A 22537-nucleotide genomic window follows, 5' to 3' on the forward strand; every position below is an offset into this window, starting at 1 on the left:
CTTTCAAATAGATTCTGGTCTCCTCCGCACCCCCCATGTATCTTCAAATTTTGGATCTCTGTACATGTTAAAAAAAATAAAAGCATTACTGTCTGAACAATCTTCATCCACCATTTTCTATTTTTCCTATTTTCCAATAACAAGCTAGGGTGAATCCCGGACGTGTAGTCGGGACTCATCCTCAAAGATACGAACATTTCAATAACTTTGTTATTCATAACCATAACGAGAAGAAAAGTAACTATTATATTAGTGTAAAACATAACACAACCTATTAACATAGAAGAGGCACAATATTTGTTAAAGTGGCCAAAAATCTAGAGCACTGTCTATGTATGTAATGTCTCAGCGGTGAGGGGACACTCTGTCTCCAGTTGGTGTCCCTTGTGATGGTGACTTACGTAAGAAGTATCTAGTGGCCTCTGCTGGATCTTCAAAAAATAGGGTCTTTCCATTCTTTACTACCCTAAGTTTGGCTGGGAAGAGTAGGACAAAGCGTTTATTGCTGTCTATTAGGTGTTTGCATACAGCTGAAAATTCTTTGCGTTTTTGTGATACTATGACTGAGAAATCTTGAAATATCAGAATTTTTGTGCCTTCAATAATCAGTGACCCCTGTTTTCTATACGCCCCAAGTATTGATTCTTTTGCTCTATAGTCCAGAAACCGGGCTATGACTGGGCGGGGTCTGGGCCTGTCTCCTTCTCTTTCTTGACCAATTCTATGCGCCCTTTCAATTTGGGGTTTCTCCATTGTTTCCTCAAGCTCTAGTGCCAGGGGAATCAAAACACTTAAATAATGAGTGAATTGTTGACCTTTTATTGTCTCTGGAATACCGATGAACCGGAGATTATTTCTTCTGTTCCTGTTCTCCTGATCGTCAATCTTATCAATTAGTTGTTGTAAAGTTTGGGAGTGGCCATCTACTTTAGCTTCTAAAGATTGATTCCTGTCTTCCACATCGCTAGTTCGTTGTTCCAACTCAGCAATGCGGGTTGTATTAGCCGCAATAGTAGATAAGACATTCTCAACCGTATCACGCAGGGCCTGAAATTGTTTATCAATCTGGGGCATGAATATGGCTGAGAATTCCATTGCTGAAATGGAAGGAGAGATATTTTGCGATAGGGCCACCGTAGCATCAGGGTTGTTTGGTTGAGCAGTATCTGACAATGGGGGGGTGGTGGAGAGGGTACAGGTTTATTAGTTTGTGATTTCGGTTTTCCCATTGTGGAGACTTTGGGTGCACTTGTCCCTGTTTTTTGTTTATGTAAGTATTTTTCCATGAACTGAACAGGACAAGTGGAAAAAGGGGACCCCCGTTTAGGTGGTGTGCCTAGGTTGTCAATTTTAAGATAAGAGTTTACATTTACTTCTCTCCTTGAGAGACTACATTTACATTGTTTGCTTGAGTCAGTAAAACACTTTATGTAAAAAGGTTACATAAAAGTTACATTTATATTATTTAGTTAAGCAGTAGGTGTATTGAAGTTGTGTTAGAATTTTTTTGGGCTTTCAAGTTGTACAGTTGCTAGTGTAATTAAAACACCATATATTGACTTGAAGATATTTGACAACTATTACCACAAGGTGGCAGCAGAGTCACAAATTATATAGATTGTTCCTGTTCAAGAATGCCTCGTAAACATTTATCACGTTCTCAATATCAGAATAGATCTTGGTAATTATGCAAGATATTACAGAAAGCATTCAAATCTTGGAAAACATAACAAATTGTACTTCAGCTCTATTTTAGCTATATCAAAGCAGTAATAATGAAAGATAAAGACAAATTTTCCTAGTATACAAGCTCTATCTTTCAATTTCAACAGAGATGCAGTCAGCCACACAAAATAAACCTAGACCTGGTTATCCAGGACTCAGCTAGAGAATACAGGAGTGTCCAGCTTCTCCAGCCCACACTGCCAGATCTCTCTCCGGTAAGCTGGTGCACCCGGTGGTGTTAAACTGTCAGATCTCCAGCTCATATTTTTTCTCCGGCCAGTTACCAGCTGTTATTAGTGTATCGCTGATCTCCTCTGCCTGGATGTACACTTCTCCTCTGTCTTCTACACTGCACGGCAGTCAGCGCTCTCCACACAGAACTGCCTGTAGCTCCCGTCCCGCGTCCGCCACCGGATCAAGGCCGCCAACACAAGATCCTCCGCCCCAGATCCCAGGTAAGTGGTGTCGCTTTCAGTGTCTGAACAATGGGGTCACCGTTTTTTTCCTCCGCCAGGATCAGACCCTCCAACGCGGCTTCCGGACCCCTGTTTCCTTCTGCCTTAGCAGAGCCTTCTGGACAGAATTATAAGAAGGTAGCGGTATTACTGGTCTCGTCCCTTTTCAGTTTTGTGCAGAAAATCTGGGCTCCTATTAAATCTGCTCCTGGAGGGCTTGTGGTATCATTGCCCGTTAGTATGGTACATGAATTAGTGGGACAGGGTGTTGTTCTTTGGCTTTCTAAAAGACATCCGCCATGTGGCGGGAAAACTTAGCGTGGCTCTCAAACAGAGCCGGACTCCGGGGATAACCAGCGACTTAACCCCGTGCTACCAAGCAGGTCTCTTCTAGACTCCTGGGCTTAGTATAAGCCAAATTCTGGTGCTTTTCGGAGTTGTCTAGTGCCCTGATGCCAACAGATGGTAACGAGTTGCACGGAGTCAAACTAAAAAGCGGCCATTCCAGATGCCCCGCCCACCGGAAGTCACCGTTTTCTTTTCTATGCTGGAGGAAGAGGAGTTAATAAAGATTATGTTTCTGCTTTGAACTGAGACGGCTCTGTGCCCAATTTCATTTGCACTGCACCACACCACTGCACTGGGGTCTGCCCACATGTAAACTGTATTAAACACCCGTGTATTGGGGGGGGGGGAGTTCTCTGGTATTACTTGCCTGTACCTACTAGTTGGGACAATAAACACCACACGTGTTTATAGGTCAAGCAACAAGGTGGGACCCTTCATGTAGCTGAATAGTGTGGTTCCCCTTGTCCCTCCAAAACACTTCTGACCCGTTGAGGCATGGACTCCACAAAGACCTCCGAAGGTGTTCGGATGTATCTGAAACCAAGACGCTAGCAGCAGATCCTCTAGTCCTGTAAGTTGCGAGGTGGGGTCTCCATGGCTTGGATTTGAGATCTGGGAAGTTTTGTAGGCCAAGTCAGCATCATGAACTCTATCATGTTCCTCAATCCACACCTGAACAATTTTTGCAATGTGGCAGGGTGCATTATCCTGCTGAAAGAGGCCACTGCCATGAGGGAATACTATTGCCAAGAAGATACTTGGTCTGCAACACTGTTTTAGGTAGGTGGTACTTATCAAAGTAACATCATGAATACCAGGACCCAAGATTTTCCAGCAGAACATTGCCCACAACATCACACTGCCTCTGCCAGCTTACCTTCTTCTGTAGTGCATCCTAGTGCCATCTCTTCCCTAGACAAATGACACACACACACACCCAGCCTTCCACAATGTAGAAGAAAATGTGTTGCACTGTGTGTTCTGACAACTTTCTATCATAGCCTTCATTAACTTTTTCATCAATTTGTGCTACAGTAGCTCTTCTGTGGGATTTGACCAGACGGACTAGCCTTTGCTCCCCACGCGCATCCATGAGTCTTTGGACACCCATGAACCTGTCGCCGGTTCACTAGTTGTCTTTCCTTGGACCACTTTTGGTAGGTAATAACCATTACATATCTGGAACATCCCAGAAGACCTGCTGTTTTGGAGATGCTCTGACCCAGTTGTCTATCACAATCCCTGACATTTTGACATTTGCCAATGTCTCTCAGATCCTCATGTTTGCCCATTTTTCCTGCTTACCACATCAGAATTTGAAGAACTGACTGTTTACTTGCTGCCTAATATAGCCCACCCCTTGACAGGTGCCATTGTAACAAGATAATCACTTCACTTGTCAGAGGTTGTGGCTGATATTAATTATATAATATATTAAAAATATGAGACTTGTTGGGATGAACACTATGTGACCAAATGTATGTTGACACCTCTTCTAATTAGTGTGTTTGGACATTGCAGCCACACCAATTACAAACAGATGCATAAAATCAAGCATTTAGCCATGCACACTCCATAGTCCAACATTAGCAGCGCAGAATGGGTTGTATTGAAGAGCTCTATGACTTTCAATGTGGCATTGCGATAGGATTCCACCTCTCCACAAATCATTTAATCAAATTTCTGCCCTGTGCGTGCTGCATTGGTCAACTGTATGTGCTGTTGTTGTTAAGTGGAAATATCTATGAGCACAACAGCTCAGGAGAATTTCGCTTGTCTGCAAACTGGTAGGCCACACACTCATAGAATGGGATGCCAAGTGCTGAAGCATGTACCATGTAAATAACAACTGTCCTCTTTTGTAGTACTCACTGTTGAGTTCCAAACTACCTTTGGAAGGAACATCTGCACAAGAACTGTCCTTGGGGAGCTTCATAGATTGGGTTTCCATGACTGAATGCAAGCGTCTGATCACCATGCGCACAGACAAATGTCGTCTGGAGTGGTACAATGCAATTGGACTCTGTAGCAGTGGAAACAGTCTCTTGAGTGGCGAATCCTCCTTTATCATCTGGCAGTGTGATTTAACAAATCTGGGTTTTGTGGATGTCAGGAGAACATTTCCTATATGAATGCATACTACCAACTGTAAAGTTTGGTGGAGGAGGATTAATGGTCTGGGGCTGTTTTTAATCGTTTGGACTGGACTCCAAGGTTCTAGTTTTCCCTTTATACCTGGAAGGCAATCTTACTCTAGCTATTTTTTCCTGCTAGACATGTCTCATACCGGTATTTCACTCTTTATCTTACCTTGTATTTCAAGAGGACTAAACTGGTCTTAGAATTGCTCCATCCAATCGTGTTTGCAGGTACCATTTTAATCAGTTGCTGATTGAAACACACTAAAGCGGCTCAGTTTTCTACTCTGGCTGTTGTCCGCTGGTTGTGGATCTACATCTCCAAGACCCAAGTGATCCGCTGTACATATTCACTCCTGCTTCTATTCAACACCAATAGAAATGGTTTTGGGGCAGCCTGTCTTTAGCATTTTTTGATTAATCCAAATAGTGTTCTGCATGAAACCCACCTGTTCATATCTTCATACTTTGTCCAGAATTTCTAAGGTGAAAGTGGCTGTTTCTGTGAGAGTTGTCTTCGGCCAGAATTTATTTATGCAGCCACTACATTTTAAGCATAAGCCCATTCCCTTTTATGGATTTTCCTTGACTGAGTTCCCCTTGTGCAGGAGAATAATGAAATTGCCAGTAAATCCTTGTCTCCTAAGCTGGTAGGGGGCACAGGTCAACCACCATCCCCAACTCCCCCCCCCCCCCCCCCATTGTAAGTATATACCTCTTTTACAGTCTAGTTTCATAATTATGATGTTGACATACCCTAATATACAACATTCAACACTTTGTATCTGAATCATTACACAGAGGCAGCCCAGAACTGAACTCTGTTACTCCAATATTCCCAGTCTTATGCTATACATTTTTTTTGCATGTCTACATTTCAATAACTTTTACTAACGTTCTATATACACAACATCTCAATATGTTGGTGTAAGGTGGCTTGATAGTTCTCACAACAATTCTAACTTCTACTTTAATTTTATATAATTTATATGAGCCCTTAGTGACCTTTCAAATAACTACCCCAATCTTTTCCTATGGGGAGATTCAATTGCCGTGATGTGTCATGCGATCATCTACTGCAATGTGCACTGCGCACGTTGCCTGCCATTATGATAGGAATATCTGCTCATTGTTCTACGCACAGCTATGGGGTGCTAGAAAAAAATGAGTGGAGATTTCTGTAAAATCTGATGCGAGATGTGTCCGTGTATGTTCTAGAGCAGGGGTAGGCAACCTGCGGCTCTCCAGGTGTTGTGAAACTACAAATCCCAGCATGCCTTGCCACCTATCTGCTGGTTATCTACTGGCAAAGCATGCTGGGACTTGTAGTTTCACAACACCTGGAGAGCCGCAGGTTGCCTACCCCTGTTCTAGAGACTCCTCTCTCTCGTTGAATTGAATCTCCCCCCAGACTGTTTTAATATCTGCCAATTAAATTGCAGGTTAGGGCCTGATGCTGAATAGGACATACGCCCATTTGCATAGCATAAAAAGTGTAAATTTGTTTTGTGCATGCCCAGAAAATAAGCCTTACGCATACAATATTATAATGATCTGCACTTGTGCCTCCTCACAACTGGTGAGGCAGATGGCAAGGGGCTGTCTAACATAGTACAGTAAGGGCATGTTCATGGTAATGTGACTGAGGCAGACCAGCATTTAGAGCCTACACCTGCCATATTATTTTTGCACCTGCTATGGGACAGGTGCAATTACACACGGATGTTGGAAGTCATCAGCACTGGTTAGCCCCTTCTGATAAGCCTATTGTGTATTCACCTCTGAAGCTGTTAGGAGCTTACTTCATTGATCATGCCTATATTATTAGATTTTGCAGGTATATTTTAGAAATATATTTCTTGCTTCTTTTTTTTTTTTAACTTCAATAGTATTTTTATTATTCATTTTTCAAAAATTATGGGGTACAGAAGGAAGAAAAGGGATGGGGGGGTAAGGAAAGGACACAAAATAAAAAGGGGAAGGATTGCAGGGGTACATAGTGGGGGGAACACATTAAACAATTCTGCTGTTAAACCATATTGAACACATGAGGGAGGGAACCTAATAGGATCCCTTTCATTTTGTGAAAGTTACACTGGTCGAATGGTCACCATGGAACTACTAATAGGGACATTGGGGAACTTCGCTAAGTGTAGGAGAGGCAGGTAGTAAATCAGAGTCTATTCGGTCTGGACGCGCTCCCTCTCCGTCCGTAACATACACATGCCAGCTGAACCACTTCATTATCGGGGACGAGGTGGCAGTGGGGTAGGGCATCCCCTCTGTCTCCATTTTAAAGCTGAATTGCACCTTGGCCACTACTTTCGATATCAAGGGTATCTGTGGTGACTTCCAACCTTGAGCTAAGGAGGCTCTTGCGGAAATCAGAATATGACTAAAGACATATTTAGCATGTGATGGAAACTGAGGGGGATAATGCTGCAGCAACGCAACCTCCGGGGTAGGAGAGAGATTTTGTCTAGTAACCTTATTGGCTAGCTGGAAGATTTGTACCCAGCACGACTGTATATGGGGACAATTCCAGAATATATGCATCAAATCCCCCGGTATATTGCATTGCTGCCAGCAAAGCTTTGACTGGGAAGGCAACATTTATGAAGTCTAGTTGGGGTAAGATACAATCTATTAATTAATTTTATCATTTCTGTGTGATTTATACATTTGGACATTCGGAACGAGTTTGTGAAAATGGCTTCCCATTCTTCACTTTCCAACTCTAGTTAAAGGTCAGATTCCCACTGCAATTGTATTTTGGTTTTATTTTCTGATGTAGAGGGGAGAGTATAGCGGTACCAGAAGGTAATGCTGGCTCTATTATCTCCATTTGGTACATTTAGTGAACAGCAAGGGCGGTGGTGATGTAATGGGTAGACCTAGTCTGGGAAGGGAATTAAACCAGTGTCTGAGCTGCAGGTATTTATAAAATTCCTGGGAAGTGAGGTTAAATCTTTCCTTTATTTGTGTAAAAGATAGTAAACTCTGATCGTCTAGTAATTGAGAAAATGAGGATATTCCGTTTGATACCCATAGGCTGAGATTTAAATTAGGAATTAATTTAGCCACTGCAGCTAAGGAGATATTTTTGGTCGGGACCAGAGTCATAGAATTGGCCTTTAACATTTTGTCCCACACCAACAGGGAGTCCCTAGTTGTCTTTGGTAATTGGGCATTTACAGGGCGCCAATTTTTTGGAACCCAGATCAAATCTGCCAATGGGAAATGCGGGTTAAGAGCTTTCTCCAGGTCTACCCATGGTTTTTGGTGCATCGGGAGGGACCAGTCACGAAGCTGAGAAAGTAAGCAAGCCCGCATGGTATCTGTACAAGTCTGGCAACGCCAAACCTCCCTGTTGTTTAGGCAAATACATCCGAGAACTGGCTATTCGTGGGGGTTTGTGCTTCCAGACATATAATATCATAACTGAATGCAGTTTATCCAATAAAGATTTGGGGATACAAACAGGAATAGTACGGGATAAATACATCATTTTTGGGAGCAACATCATCTTGAAGGCTGCGATCCTTCCCAACCAGGAGACCTCGCTGCAGACCCAGGATTTACTTAAAGTTGGAGGGTTAGAGATGAAAAATTAAGATTAATCGTATTTTCCAGTGAGGAAGTGATTTGAATACCCAAATATTTCAGTGCCGACATCTTCCATGAGTAATGAAAAGATGTTTTAAGGAGTTGCACCTTCTCATGGGGAATATTTATTGGAAGGGCTTCTGATTTAGTGGAGTTTAGCTTATAATATGAAGCTCGGCTATATGTGTCTAAAATATTATGAAGGGTCGGCAGCGAAGTCGCCGGGTCAGTTACAAAAAGCAAAACATCATCGGCAAATAGACATATTTTATGCAAGGTATTTTTAACAGTGGCACCAGGAAACAGATGTGAGGATCTAATGGATATGGCAAGAGGTTCCATTGCCAAGACAAATATCAACGGGATAAGGGGCAACCCTGTCGAGTTCCGTTTGTGATCGTGAATCTATCCGACAGGAATCCGTTACTAAACACTCTAGCCGATGGGTGGGAATATAAGGCCAAAATAGCCCTCAAGAAGTCGCCATGGAATCCAAACCGGAGAAGGACCTCCTCCATGTAGCCCCAATGTAGTCTATCAAATGCCTTCTCGGCATCAAGGGAGAGGACTAACAGCTCAGACTGGGCCTCTGAGAACCATTCTATAATATTAAGCACTCTTCTCGTATTATCCGAGGCCTGCCGCCCCTGAACAAATCCTACCTGGTCTGGATATTTCTTGCTTCTTTTAATACATGAGAAGGAGTATTATATTTTGAATTATTACATAGATGTTTTTCTAATTATTTTTTATTAAACTTTTAACTAAGCCTAAAAGAGTGGTTTTTCCCAATCAAATCAAATGTTGGCAAACTTTCTTGTGACATGACTGTGTATATGTATGCCTGATGTTATTGCTACAGATGCAGAGCTCAGCATATAGGAGTAAATATGCTATATTTTTGGGTGGGTTTTTTTTTGTTATTTTTTTGTTTTGGGGGTTTTTTCTACCCCTTAAATTACATTCAACATGCATCTAACTCGGCAACATAACCTTAATTTCCTCTCCCTTAGTCATGAAAACACACTTTGGTTTAACCTTACTGAACTGAGTACATTTATTCCTCAGGGGAGAAAGGCAGCGGACTTCCGTTATCACCGGAACATGGTAGCAAGCCTTTCAAGCACTCTGGTTTGAAGGTGTGTCCGTATAGTTCATCTGGAGCAACCACAGGAACTCTCCCTACCTCACTCAACTTCTGTAAATCTCCAAGCAATTCAAAAGCATGTGCCATAGGCCATCATCCCCAGGTGTGTAGTAAGTGTTTACAGTTTTGTCATGATTTCAACACTTGTACCTTTTACATAATCCTGCATGATTTATATCTTATAAGTTTTGTTCTTGCAGGGGAAGCTTATTCTTTTGAGCATCATCACCATACGGATCCAAGTGCTCCTCCGAACAGTCCAACAGGACTCTCGTCACAGCAGCCAACATCACCTCACAGCCCTCCACCTCCACACCTCTCCTCATCTAACATCCCAACCCCTTACTCAACAAGCCTCTCATCTCACACCACGCCATGTAAAGCCACGGTTTGCCACACCTCCGGAGCTCACCGAGGAAGTCATTTAACAGCATCCAGTCAAACTCTCCTAAAAGTCAATCAACCTCTCCCATCGCTCTCTGCATGCAGCCACCCTTGCAATGGACATTGTAGTGCAGCCAATGCGCTTCAAGGAGGAAGCACTTCTGGGCCACTACCAGGTAATGAAAGAGAGTGTGGGTTATAGTGTAGATGAAAAAAGCTCTGACTTGTTCCTTTTATCAGTTTTACTTTCCCAAAATTTATTTTTATGCTGTCTTATATTAATTTATTTATTAAGTAATTTGAGCTTTCCAAGAAGCCAATCGGTTAGTATCTTAAATGGACAAAAACTATGCACTCTAGAATGAACTGTACAGCTAAATGTGTAGTGTAGCCTTTCTTATTTATTGCATTTATGTTGCATTGTCAAGTTGCTGAAATAGGGCATTAGAAGCAAGAGGGCAACTGTCGTGCTTAATGCAGATTTTAATACCTTAGGGATGCAACATGTAGAGGACGCAAATGTTCAAATGTTTCAAGCTGCTCAGCCATGCAATCCTGTGAAGGGGATGAGGGTCTGGGTGAAGATGAAGACAGCAGCTCCGAGCGTAGCTCATCATGTACTTCTTCCTCAACCACTCAGAGAGATGGCAAGTTCTGTGACTGTTGCTACTGCGAGTTCTTTGGCCACAACACGGTGAGAGACCTCTTTCTTTTATGAAGAGTAGTATGGGAATAATCGTGTTGTTCATTTAAGATGGTAGAAGTTTGCTTTACGTGTATACCTTCTTGTTCCTGTTTTTGACAGGGTTGTCCACTCTTGAAACTGCATGGAGCAATTCAATGTATTTGGGAGCTACTTTCTTTGGCCACAGTTTTCACAGAACAAATTTGCAACATAAAAAACCTGTCTTCGCCATTACAGCAAACATTAAGGGGGTATCCATTTTTTGGATTATCCTCCCCCTTCCCTTCACTCCCATTTAAAACACCTTCCCTACATCTGTCCGTCAATCCTCCAGTAACATGAAGCCTGATTGTGCTGTAGGTCACATCACTTGTGTATTCAATCCGTCCAGTCTTCCTTTTGCTTAGCGCTCTTTTGAAGAGGGATGATCAGATTGTAATAGCGATGAGCTGTAGTGCACTGCAATAAAGTGAGCTGAAGTGCAATCCAGCTCCCACATTAAAGTCATAGGGGAGATTCAGGAAGATATGTTACTACATGAGTTGGCAGATATTTCCAGGGCATGTCCAAAATTGCACAACCATTTTGCGCGGTTGTATGTGTTTTAAAGCTACTATGAAAACTGTCGCCCACAAAAATTGGCCCAGGGTACATTATGATTAGCATTGTCCTGTGCATTTGACAGTTTTACTTAATGTGTTTCTGCATAGGGTGTCCCAAAAGAGACAAACAGATTATATTGGGGGGGGGGGGGGGGGGGGGGGGGGGGGGGGTACACGAACTAAAGTGTGACTAAGAGCTTTATTAACCGCTCAAAAAACACTGTTTTTCAAATATTGGACATCACTGTCCCAAATTTCTCTTACCTGGTAAGAATACAAAGCTGTGCAACACTGTGCCAGATAAGAGGTGGTTGTGAGAGACGAAATATGTGGCCATTCAGAACATAAGAGGCGGCTAATAGGTGAATGATAAGCTACAAAGATCAATGCTTGGTTGTAACCTTCAGAAGAGGGCCCAAAAAGCCCATGGAAAAATCTTGTTTGTGGGACAAACTACTATAAATGAATCAATTGTACCAGTTTTGGGTGTATTTGTTGGATTAATTATTTAGGTATGCAGAGATTTTCCGACGTAGCAGATTTTATATAAGGGCTCCTTTTCAGGAAGCATCTAGCTGTATTAAGAATTTGCATGGAGATTTTATCAGAGTGTTTATGCAAAGCCTCTTGTGTGGTAACAAGAAGGAAGGGCCAGAGGCACTTAGAGGTTGGGACTTTAATAATATCACTAATAAGTCTAGGAACACAATCCCAAAACCGGATGATCTTTGGGTAGGACTGCCAGATGTGAACTAAGGCTACTCTCTCGCTACAGCCTCTCCAGCATTGATCAGATTTGGTGCCATTGATCCTCCCTAGTCCCAGCAAAAACCATGTACCACCTATAATATACTTTTCTCTATAATCCACTGGGGGACACTGGACCATGGGGTATAGAGCCTCCTTCAGGACATGGGCACTTTAAATAATTTGAACAATTAAATGCTCCTCCCTCTTATACCTCCCCCTCCTGCAGGGAAGTCAGTTTTTATTTAGAGTGCCCTCAGGACAGGGTGTTTATTTTAATTTATTTTTATTTGAAATTTTAAGGGCAGGCAGTCTTGCAGGGTTGTCTGCACAGTTTTCCACAACCCCACTCCCCGGCGTGGGATTTCTCCTGGGGCCCTGCTCCTCTTCCAACGCAGGTTGTAGCTGGGTAGCTAGAGCAGCACCAGAATGTATCAGCAGAGCTTCATGGTAAGTCCTTTTTCTCGGCAACGGGAAGGAGATGTTAAAAAGATTGGCTTCTGGTCTGGTGGGGCCTGGCCGCTGCAGAGCCAGGGCTCCACTTGGGAAGCAGGATCAGGTGGGGCCACCTCATCACAAGGTAGAACTCCACTAGGCACAGTCGCAGCACAAGGGGGGCTGTCCTCTAGGACCATGTCTGCTGATGTGCTGGGCCCTGGGGAGAGGTGTAAAATAAAAAATAAATAAAAAAGACTTCTGCACCATATCATTTACCTTCTTCCTGACTGATTTCAGCTGTTCTGAAGGTCAGTCTAAATGAGTCACTTTGCCAGTAACCCCTGCTACCTATTCACCTGCTCTTTTCCTTATGATGGTGATAAAGAGAGGTATATAACTGAGTCCTGGGGGAGGTGGAGGTACAAGCAGCATCATGCACTCACCTCTCTGACTGATTTTCAGGTGTGTACTGAAGATTAGACACTGCCATGAGCTATGCAAATCCCCCTGACTGATTTACTATCCTCTGTCTATTCAGCAGCAGGTAGTGGGATTGTATTGGAAATATGTAATATTTTTCTACTCAGATTCTGTTGAGTTTTATTGTCTATTGCTACCTTGTTCACTTTTCAATATTGTGTACTTTATCGGCCTGTTTCCTACTCTTTTTTTTTTTTCTTTTCATATTAGATAGAGGTCTAGGGCTACAGAGTCCTGGGGAGAGGTGTAAAAAAACACACACCTGCACCATATCATTCTCCTCCTCCCTGACTGATTTCAGCTGTGTTCTGAAGATCAGTCTAAACCACTTTGCCAGCAACCCTGCAGCCTCTTTACCTGCTCTTTTCCTTATGATGGGGATAAAGAGAGGTATATGCCTGAATCCTGTGAGAGGTGCAGGTACAAGCAGCATAATATCCACTGCCCCATCTGACTAACTTCAGGTGTGTAGTGAAGGTCAGACACTATGACCATTAGCTATATATACTCTCCTCTGTTTCTACAGCAGCAGGCAAATACTGCTAGCTAGAGTGGGATTGTGTGCTATATCTGTTCACATTCTGCTGAGATTTATTGATACCTGGTTCATTTATCAATAGTGTGTACTTTTGCATCTGCTTTTTTCCTCTTTTTTTTTTTAAGCCCTCAGGCTGGATAAAGAGAGGTCCTGGGGGGAGGTGCAGGTACAAGCAGTATGATTTTTTTTTTTGTGTGGTTTATTTCTGCAGAGTTTTATCTATTGATACTTGTTCCACTTTTTCATATTGTGTATACTGTATCTGCTGTTTTTTCCTACTCTTCTCATCAGGTTGGATAAAGAGAAATTTATGACCTTAAGGGAAGTACAGGTAGCATAATTTGCACACACCCCTGACTGGTTTCAGGTGTGTACTGAAAATCAATATACTGTAGAATAGACTGTGCAGCTGCCAGCTCTGTCTCCCCAGCAGCAGGTTGGATAAAGAGAGGTTTATGCATACTGAGTGTTGGGGAAGGTACAGGTAGCATAATGTGCTCTCCACCTGACTGGTTTCAGGTATACACTGAATATTGGTCTAGATCAGACACTGCAGTACAACTCTCCTCTATTTCCCAAGCAGCAGGTAGTTCTAGCTGGAGTGGGATTGCATTGGGGATAGTGTGGTATATTTCTGCACAATTTACTGATGAGTTTATTGCTGTCTGTTGATACCTGATCTCCTTTTCTATATTGTGTACTCTGCTTTTGTTTGTCCTTTCTTGGCTGCGCTGCAAAATAAAGGGAGGTCTAGGATGGCGGGGCTTCATCTGTGACTTGTCATACTTATGTAAAATATCGGGCTGTGACCAAGTGGACAGTCAGACAGAGATGCCTTTGGGAGGCCAGCTGTCGTACGCACTGGCTGGAATCAACTCTGATTTGGTGGAACCATTCTGGGCTAAAGCATTAGCACAGTCTAGTTCTGCGTTTACCAATCAACTTGCTTCATAACCACTGGCTGTAGGAGAAGGGACCTGTCCTTCCATTGATTTCACTTCAGTCGATTACCCCATTCTTTTCTTAGCAATGCCACAAGATGAACCTGTTTGGGCGATATGCCTGGTTAAAACTGTACAAGGTTTTGTAAGAGTTTCCTTCTGCTTAGAAATATTCTAGAGAACACTTCACTGACTAAGGACTCTACAAGATGGCATGGTGTGGATGATTTGGTGTGGACTGTTCCCAGGTACTATATATAGGACACCGGGAAGTCGGCAGTTTTTGCAGGAAACTGTTTAAAAGAATGAAAGAATAAGCAGTTTCTTTTCTTCCTTATTTTCCGCAAAACAAATGCTGTACGAGTCGGGGACCCAAACTGTACATAGATTTAGGTAATATGCAGATATCGGACACTTTATCATTTACCAGAGCAGGTTACAAGGAAATTCCACATAGGGGGTTGATTCTATAGCACGATTGTCTAATGCCATGTCTATTCTTATCCACGAATACCACAGCACATCAGAATGGTCTCAGCTTTCTGTCTTTACCATTCTTAAACCTGTTAGTGGTTGGTGCTTTACTGTGATCCATTTTTAGCTTCAGATTGGGTCAACTAAACCACGGAAAAGTGTCCAAATCAACTCTGCGGGCTTGCAGCCTGGGTGGCATAGATCTGTAATGGCAACCTTGTTTCACATCTGGAAGGAATATGTATATCTGGGGGATCAAACCAGGGGACCAGAATTTTATCTTGATGGTCTCAGCATGCCGAGACAATTGGCTCAATACTTGGGAGGCAGATGCAGAGTCAAAATTACTTTTGTGTCCTTTTCTTTTACGGTGATGGCTTTTCGGGGTTGACTTGCATGGCTAATATCTTATACAACAGGTGAAGATTTCCTACTGGTATATCTGCTCAGGACTCTTGGTTTCAGGCCTTTTCATGTAGTGGTAAAGGCACGGGTCAGGATTTGCTTCAGCAGTTTTTGGCACCTCCTCCTCATTGGGAACAGCAGGAATGTTTCAATAAGATGCCATCAGCCAGGTCCTCAAAATAACATGCTGCATGATGGACATTCTGCCCATCCGCAGAAGCAGTTGTGTGTTCCTATCTGCTGATTGTTAGGTTTCACAGGTTCAGTTCCACTTCACATTCCTGTGTGAGGGCATAAATTGATTTTCTACCTTTCTGTCTGTGGACCAGCTTTAATTGCCATACAGTTAGCCAATCCCATATTACTTACAGCTGGTGTGATTTTCTTCCACTGTTGGTATAACAAAGTGGAAGGGGGTTATCTTCCCAAAAACTGTTTGCGTTAAGGTATCAGATGGATTCATTCGGCAGGATGATCCTCGGGACACTCAGCACTCATGTTCAGGTGGACATACTCAGATTAGTAGGGTGTCTATTGGCTCTCAGATGGACACTGCTCCTCTGGAGGTTTGAGATGGCAGCATTAACAGGGCCTGTCCCGTGGCTATATAAAATTGGACAGTTGGGACAACAGATGCTTGTCCATAGTGTTGTGATGCTGTCTCCTTTCACTGTCCGTTCTTGAAAAGCTTCTGATTAGTGTTCTAGAATTAAGAGCAATGCTAAACGCTATAGCTCAGGGTTGCCTTCTGTCACAGGAAAATCCCATACAGATTCAATTAGACATTGCCACCACAGTGGCATATATTATCATCCGTGATATACAAATAACTATTGCAATAGGCTTCTAGAATTTTTACTGGTTGCCTCTAATGGTGATGCCTCTTGTACCCTAAAAGTGTAAAACAGGAAGGAGTCCAGGTACAGTTGTGGCACCAGACTGGCAAAGCTGGTAATGGCAGAGATTAGCACAGCTGGCTTTAATGGTGTAATCTGTGTGCGTCTTGGGGACGGCGCAACATGAGGCTTCAACTGAGCAGTTTGGTCGGGCAGTCACAAGGTATAAGAGGAAGGAGCATTTAATTGTTAGATTTATTAAAAGTGCCCATGTCCTGAAGGAGGCTCTATATCCTCTTTAGTGGTCACCAGTATGACTATAGAGATGATGCCATTCAAGATGGGGTCGTGCACACAGACTCAAATGGAGTCAGGGGCTTAATTATATTGGGGTATGAAGGGAGTTGACAAATTGTTTCACTTGCAGATAAGCAAAGGGGCGAACTGTTAGGATGCCACATTTTTCCTGCAAGGTAGCCAGGATAGAGGGGCAATTGACCAGTCTTTTAATATTGTTACTTCAACATTCTATCTATAATTAAGACTATATAATCCACCTTTTATATGCCTCACACATAAGTAATTTCTTTGAGTTAGTGAATTATATACTTTCCTTTATTTTTTATTTTGTTTTTTTTTGTAGAAAGAACACCTTGCTTTTTAAAGGTTAAATGCATAGGTATGTGACATTCATATTTACTATGCAAGAAATTCTCAGCTCTATTTTTGAGCATTTTTGTCCCCAACATTGTCTTTAGTTTATAAATAATCCATTTCCTGGTACCGTTTACCTTGTTTTGGATCTTAATGTCATTATCAAATTTTTTTATTATTTTTTTCTGTATACGCAGCCCACAATTCTTGTTTACTTTCTGTCGAAAAATGTTAGTGTTCTACAAAATACTGTATAATAATTAAATTTATTAGTTCTATATAATTTCCATTGTATTCTGATCATGTCCTGTTTGGTAGGTGTCCTTGGGAAAACACTTCCAGATGTCAAATATATGGGAATTTTAGCAGAGGGTACTCCTAACTGAATTTTATTTTTTTTTGTAACTTAAAAATGTCGTCTTGTCTCTTCAGCCACCTCCAGCCCCTACAAGTCGGAATTATCCAGAAATGCGTGAAAAACTTAGATCACGTTTGACCAAGAGGAAAGAGGAGGTCCCACAGAAGAGACACCCTCCCGGGGAGCAAGCTGTGGATCACCGCGATGTAGATGAACTGCTAGACTTTATCAACAGTACTGAATCTAAGACGACCAGCAGCAACAAAGCTGCCAAGAGAGCACGACATAAGCTGAAGAAAAAGGTGTGTCCTGCACTATAATATGTTTCTAAACTAGATGCCTAGACTAGATGTGTTTACAAATGAAGCAGGAGAGAGTGTATTTACACAGCTACTTTAAATGCGCTTACGATGCTTTGGTCTACTCATTACACATGAGGTTTGTGGTTTTAAAATACACTGCAACCTTTAAATTTTAGATTTGAATATGGCTTTGCTTATGGGCTTGTAATAGTCACATCATAGAACTAAACCTAAAAACAACACAGTAATAAAGAAATACTCAGACCTGTCTATATAAGTGTGAATGTATATAATTTAGGACATGTGAATGTGTTGGAATTAAATAGCTGAAATTTGTGGGTTTTATAAGAGAGCCTCTCACCTCCCCATAACCTCCCTGATTCTCTACCAGGTTTGAAAATATCTGATTAGAATTGTTTTGTTTCAATTGTTAAACTCTGTAAAACTCTCCCCTCGTATATGGTCAGTTAGTTGAGGCTTTTTTTCTGATTTCATTTTTCATTTGTACACTTAGAATTTATCCTGTTTTTTGTATATCTTGAAATGTGCTTATATCTATCTGGATTGTAAACAAACAAAAAATATAGTACTGTGTTAACCAGCAAAAATGTTGTGGTAGATACCTGTGAGGTTAAAAAAACACCAAAAGTAATCCCAATAAAAACTGCATTGCAAGCTTTTCAGGCTCTAGGTGCAAAACTTGCACTGAACCACATTAACCAATCAGTAAATGGCACGTAAATGCAATGTTAATAAATGAGCTTTCCCCTCCTACACACACGTCATCAGGTTAAATTTAAATATATTATCAATTATCCACTCATCCATTCTCTCATCTCCCGTCTTGACTATTGCAACCTCCTGCTATCGAGGGCCGTCTCTTCCATTGGGCACGATGAGCAGGTGCCCAGGGGCCCTGCAGGCAAGGGGGGCCCGTCCGAATCCTAAAAAAAAAATACTTACCTTGCGGTCACATCAGCGGTGATCCGGCTCCCTCCCTGGTCCCCTCTTCCGTGCTGTGCTCGCCGTGAATGCTGAGCTTGATGTCACGCCCAGCATTCACTGCAACCACAGCACGGAAGAGGGCAGAAGAGACTCAGCGGCGCGGAAAAAAGAAGAGGATCAGACTTAGGGTAAGTTAAGGGGGCCCCTATATATATATATATATATATATATATATATATATATATATATATATATATATATATATATATATATATATATATATAGGGGGCCCGGTACACTGCTTTGCCTGGGGGCCCATAAAGTAGTTAAGGTGACCCTACTGCTATCTGGCATTCCTGACACCCATATATCCAAACTTCAATTCATTCTAAATGCTGCTGCAAGGCTGATCTTGCTCTCTCACTGCTCCATATCTGCTACACCACTTTGCAAATCCCTACACTGGCTCCCTGTGTCCTCCAGAATCAAATTCAAATTACTCAACCTACAAAAGCCCTCAACAACACTACCCCTGCATACATCTCAAATCTCATATCAAAATACTCTCGCTCCCACCCTCTTAGATCTACCTCTGACCTGCGCCTTGTCTCGTCTCTGATAACCACCTTTCACTCTCGCTTACAAGACTTCTGTGCTGCTCCCCAGTTATGGAATTCCCTACCATGCTCAATTACACTTTTCCACAGCCTTCAAATCTTTAGATGCTCTTTGAAAACTAATCTATTTTTTTTTTTATTTTTTTTTTTAGAAGTGACCTTATCCTCAAACACTATTCACACTAATTCACCCTCACAACTATCCCAATCTCCACTCTGAGCCACACTAGCTCCTCTTGTTTCAGCTGTGCCCTCTTCCCTTTAGAACGTAAGCTCTCTAATGAGCAGGGTCCTCCATACCCTTTGTTTTCATGTCTCCATTCATTTTGTCTGCTTTATCTGTTCTTGTTTTATGTATGTCCTTGTCATCCCTACTGTATGGCACTGCAGAGGACTGTGGCGCCTTACAAATCTACAATAAAAATAATAAATAGTAAAATATTGCTTATAAAATGTTATGAGTTTGGTGGCAGGGCAATTAAAATGTAAACTAGATTGTTAGACGGAGAGGCAGTTCGTTAGATAAAGGGTGTGTGTATGAGTATCAAGGTGTCAACTATTGCTTGATTATTGCATAATTTTGCCCTTTTATGCATGATGTTTTGGAGGCCACTTGAAGGAAAACTTCTGTATTCCAGCTAAGTTGAGTCATTTTGGAACAGCACGAGCTAAATGCCTGCAAGGAATATGCCCACTAGGGTAATTGTCAAGATGGTATTCTGAAGCTTTGAAGATGATCGCTTCAATGGCTCCTGACCAAACTGAGGCAGAAGAACAAAATAAAAAAAAGATTCAGTGTGGTGTGGTAGACTCTATGGGAGTGCTCACTGGCTGAACGCGTTTTGCAGGAGCAGCATCAAGAGTCCATAGGCAGAGGAAGCTGCACAGGCATTAGTGTTGCCTTGGCAAGGCATGATAAGGGTAAAGTCGTAGACTGAAAGCAATTCAGAAGGCTTTGAATGAAACACAGGCTGACAGTGGTCAGCATCTGAAGAATGGGTGCATCTGGAGTGCTAATTTCCATTTTTATTTTTTTTATAAAGGTGAGAAATATTACCTTCTTGTAGTGCTCTTATTCTGTTCAGTGAATATTTCTTACTGCCTCTTCAGTCTTTGCCTGGCGACCTGAGGACTTATATAAAAGTGGACCAAATCATGACTATTTTCTCTGGCTTGCCACCTTTGGTCTATTTTACACCGTACAGACATCACTGTACTACAAACAGATAAGCTGGCCTGCTCACCTCAAATGGAACAACTTTTAGCTAAAACTTGTACAGCAAGGTTTTGGGTTTGGCTATCTGTTCAAACACTGAAGAGATCAAGTAGTAACTTATTTTTCCTTTTCAATCCTCAATGGCATCCATAAGTCTGGGTAAATTCTCTTTCCAATTTAGGTAGACAGGCTGCAAAAACAGACCCCAGGTAATATATAGCGCCTCTTCTCTTTTCCTGTTTCTGGTAATAGGTAGTGCAGGGAGTGATTGATTTATTTGTCGGTAGATTACTTCCTCTACAGGTCTCTATAACACACCAGTCTCTGCTGCAAGCTGAGAACTGGGCTGGTGACCTAGGAACACCAGTCTGTTACCTCCAGGAACAGATCTGGTGTAGTAATTTTGAATTTGGGGCAGAAGATGCAGCACCTGGCTGATTGCAGGCACAGAGCAGCTTCCCTGCCTCTGGGAAATGTTTTGCATTGGCCTCCAGTGATTTTTCTGGTAGACCTAGATAGGAGGTAAAACTTGATTCAGACCCCCAATAGGCGAAAGGCACCCACACTAAGTAAGCCTTTAAGATAGGGGGGCTGCGTTGTTGATGATATCTTTAATGAGATCAGTAATTTAAGATCTATTCAGCATCTTGTAGAGCGAAAAGGAAGCAAGATGCATAATGTTTGTGGAGCTGTGAAAAACCTTTTAATGGATGAATTGGAAGGCGTTTTTTGCAGTTTATGCTGTTCATAACCCAAGGAAAGAAATCGGCCACGAGAGTAGAATAAGGAATTTATAGCTTGGATGAAAGAGGCTTTTGTAGCTAAAGAAGATTTGTGTTCCATACATAGGTTAAAGAGAACTAGTTCCCAGACAAGCATATATCTAGCGGACATATTTGTCAGAATGTGATTCCCAGTGGATGTGGATTATTCCTCCAGTAGTGACTTTGGGAAACTTGGTCACCTAAAATGGTTAATTTGGGCAATGTGGCTAAAGCTTGCTTTAGCATTTTTAGAAGTCTATAGGATTAGGTCAGGAATAGGCTTTCACAGAAACGCAAAGATCCCTTTTTGAAGTCCGTAGTAAAAAATGTAGTTTTCCCTGTACATTAAGTTGTGAAATAATAATTTTTTAAGGAATGGGCACCAGTGGATAAGTATTACCATACCTTAATTATGTTAGACTATGTTTCCTCTTAATGATGAAGCTCAGAAATGGAGCATGGTCCCTAAAGTAGACACATCTGTAGCTAGCATGTCATCCAGAACTACTCTTCCTATTGAAGAAGGGAGTTCCCTCAGAGATCACTTGGATAGGAAGATGGACAGTTGCTTTAAGAAACGTCATATTTCTTCTGGATTTACTTTAAAATCGGGTGTGGCTATGGCATCTGTGGCATGACCACTTAGGTTATTGGGCGAGACACTTTAAATTTCCAAGAGTGTTAATAGACAGCACATGTTGAAAAGCATCAAGATAATGTGGATAGACTAGTTGTTTTTTTTTTTTTTGTTTGTTTGTGAAGTATCTTTGTATACCATTTGCTTTTTCGGCAAGAACAATGGCCTCCGTAGCTGTGGCTTGAAGAGTTCTGTAGATGATGTCCTCTGGGACTAGGTCTAACTGCTTTCCACAATAATAAGATATTCTTACTCTGCTCAACAGCACTTCAGAGAGGTGAAAAGCTGTAAGCCAGAGAAAGTATATGGCAAACAAAATATGCCTAACACTTCCAAATAGTCCTTTGGGGCTTTTAGGCTCAATGCTGAGTCAAATCAGGAAACTTCAGTGACTATTGCTAGGACTAGCCTTCATTGGCACCAATAGGGGGGCATAATCTCACAGTATGCGTACATATGTGCCCACTCTCCACAGATCAGTGGGTGTTTGATATTGTAAGAAATGGGTTTGGGATGGAGCTTCTTTATTCAGTCCAGTGCTCCATTGACCAGACCAGACTTGGTAGCTTTAAAAAAAAAAAAAGTCTGCAAACTTTTATAGAGACTAGTGCAATTTCTTTTGCTCCTGCAGGTGAATAAGGCACAGACTTCTAGTCCAGACTCTTCCTTGTTAGAAAGTCATCAGGGGCTTTACGTACAATTCTGCATCTGAAGAGGGTGTGAATTCTATCCTCACGGTCGTCTGCAAAGGAAGCTTTTTCACATCCATAGACCTTCAGGATGCCCATTTTTATATTTCTGTTGCAGTTCATCACAGGAATTTACTCAGATTCTGGATCCTGGGACAACACTCAGTTCACTTATCTGGTGATGAAGAACTTTTACCAAGGTCTTATACGGTCTTATGGCAGCAGAGTGCGGAAGCTATGAATCAAGATATGGTCTTCTCTGGACAGCATTCTTGTGGTGGGGAATTCACAATGCAGTGTAGGTTGCAAGATTGCGCAAGTGATAAGTTTCCTGGAACAACATGGCTGAATTATGCACAAAAACTCATTTCATCATAACCGATGCAGTTTCTGGGGGTCCAGATAG

The 22537-nt window shown here is 42.0% G+C and overlaps 1 protein-coding gene across 1 annotated transcript in view; it reads left to right on the top strand.

Moving 5' to 3' along the window:
• The window catches only part of FAM193B (family with sequence similarity 193 member B), a 52648-nt gene that overhangs the window by 24525 nt on the left and 5586 nt on the right, over positions 1–22537 (top strand). The window contains 5 exon segments of the mRNA XM_075209166.1: positions 9341–9481; positions 9484–9522; positions 9620–9968; positions 10284–10497; positions 17036–17263. Of these exon segments, the coding sequence (XP_075065267.1) occupies positions 9341–9481; positions 9484–9522; positions 9620–9968; positions 10284–10497; positions 17036–17263 (971 nt within the window).

Source organism: Mixophyes fleayi, chromosome 4, assembly GCF_038048845.1.
Source record: "Mixophyes fleayi isolate aMixFle1 chromosome 4, aMixFle1.hap1, whole genome shotgun sequence".
NCBI classification, from domain to species: Eukaryota; Metazoa; Chordata; class Amphibia; order Anura; family Limnodynastidae; genus Mixophyes; species Mixophyes fleayi.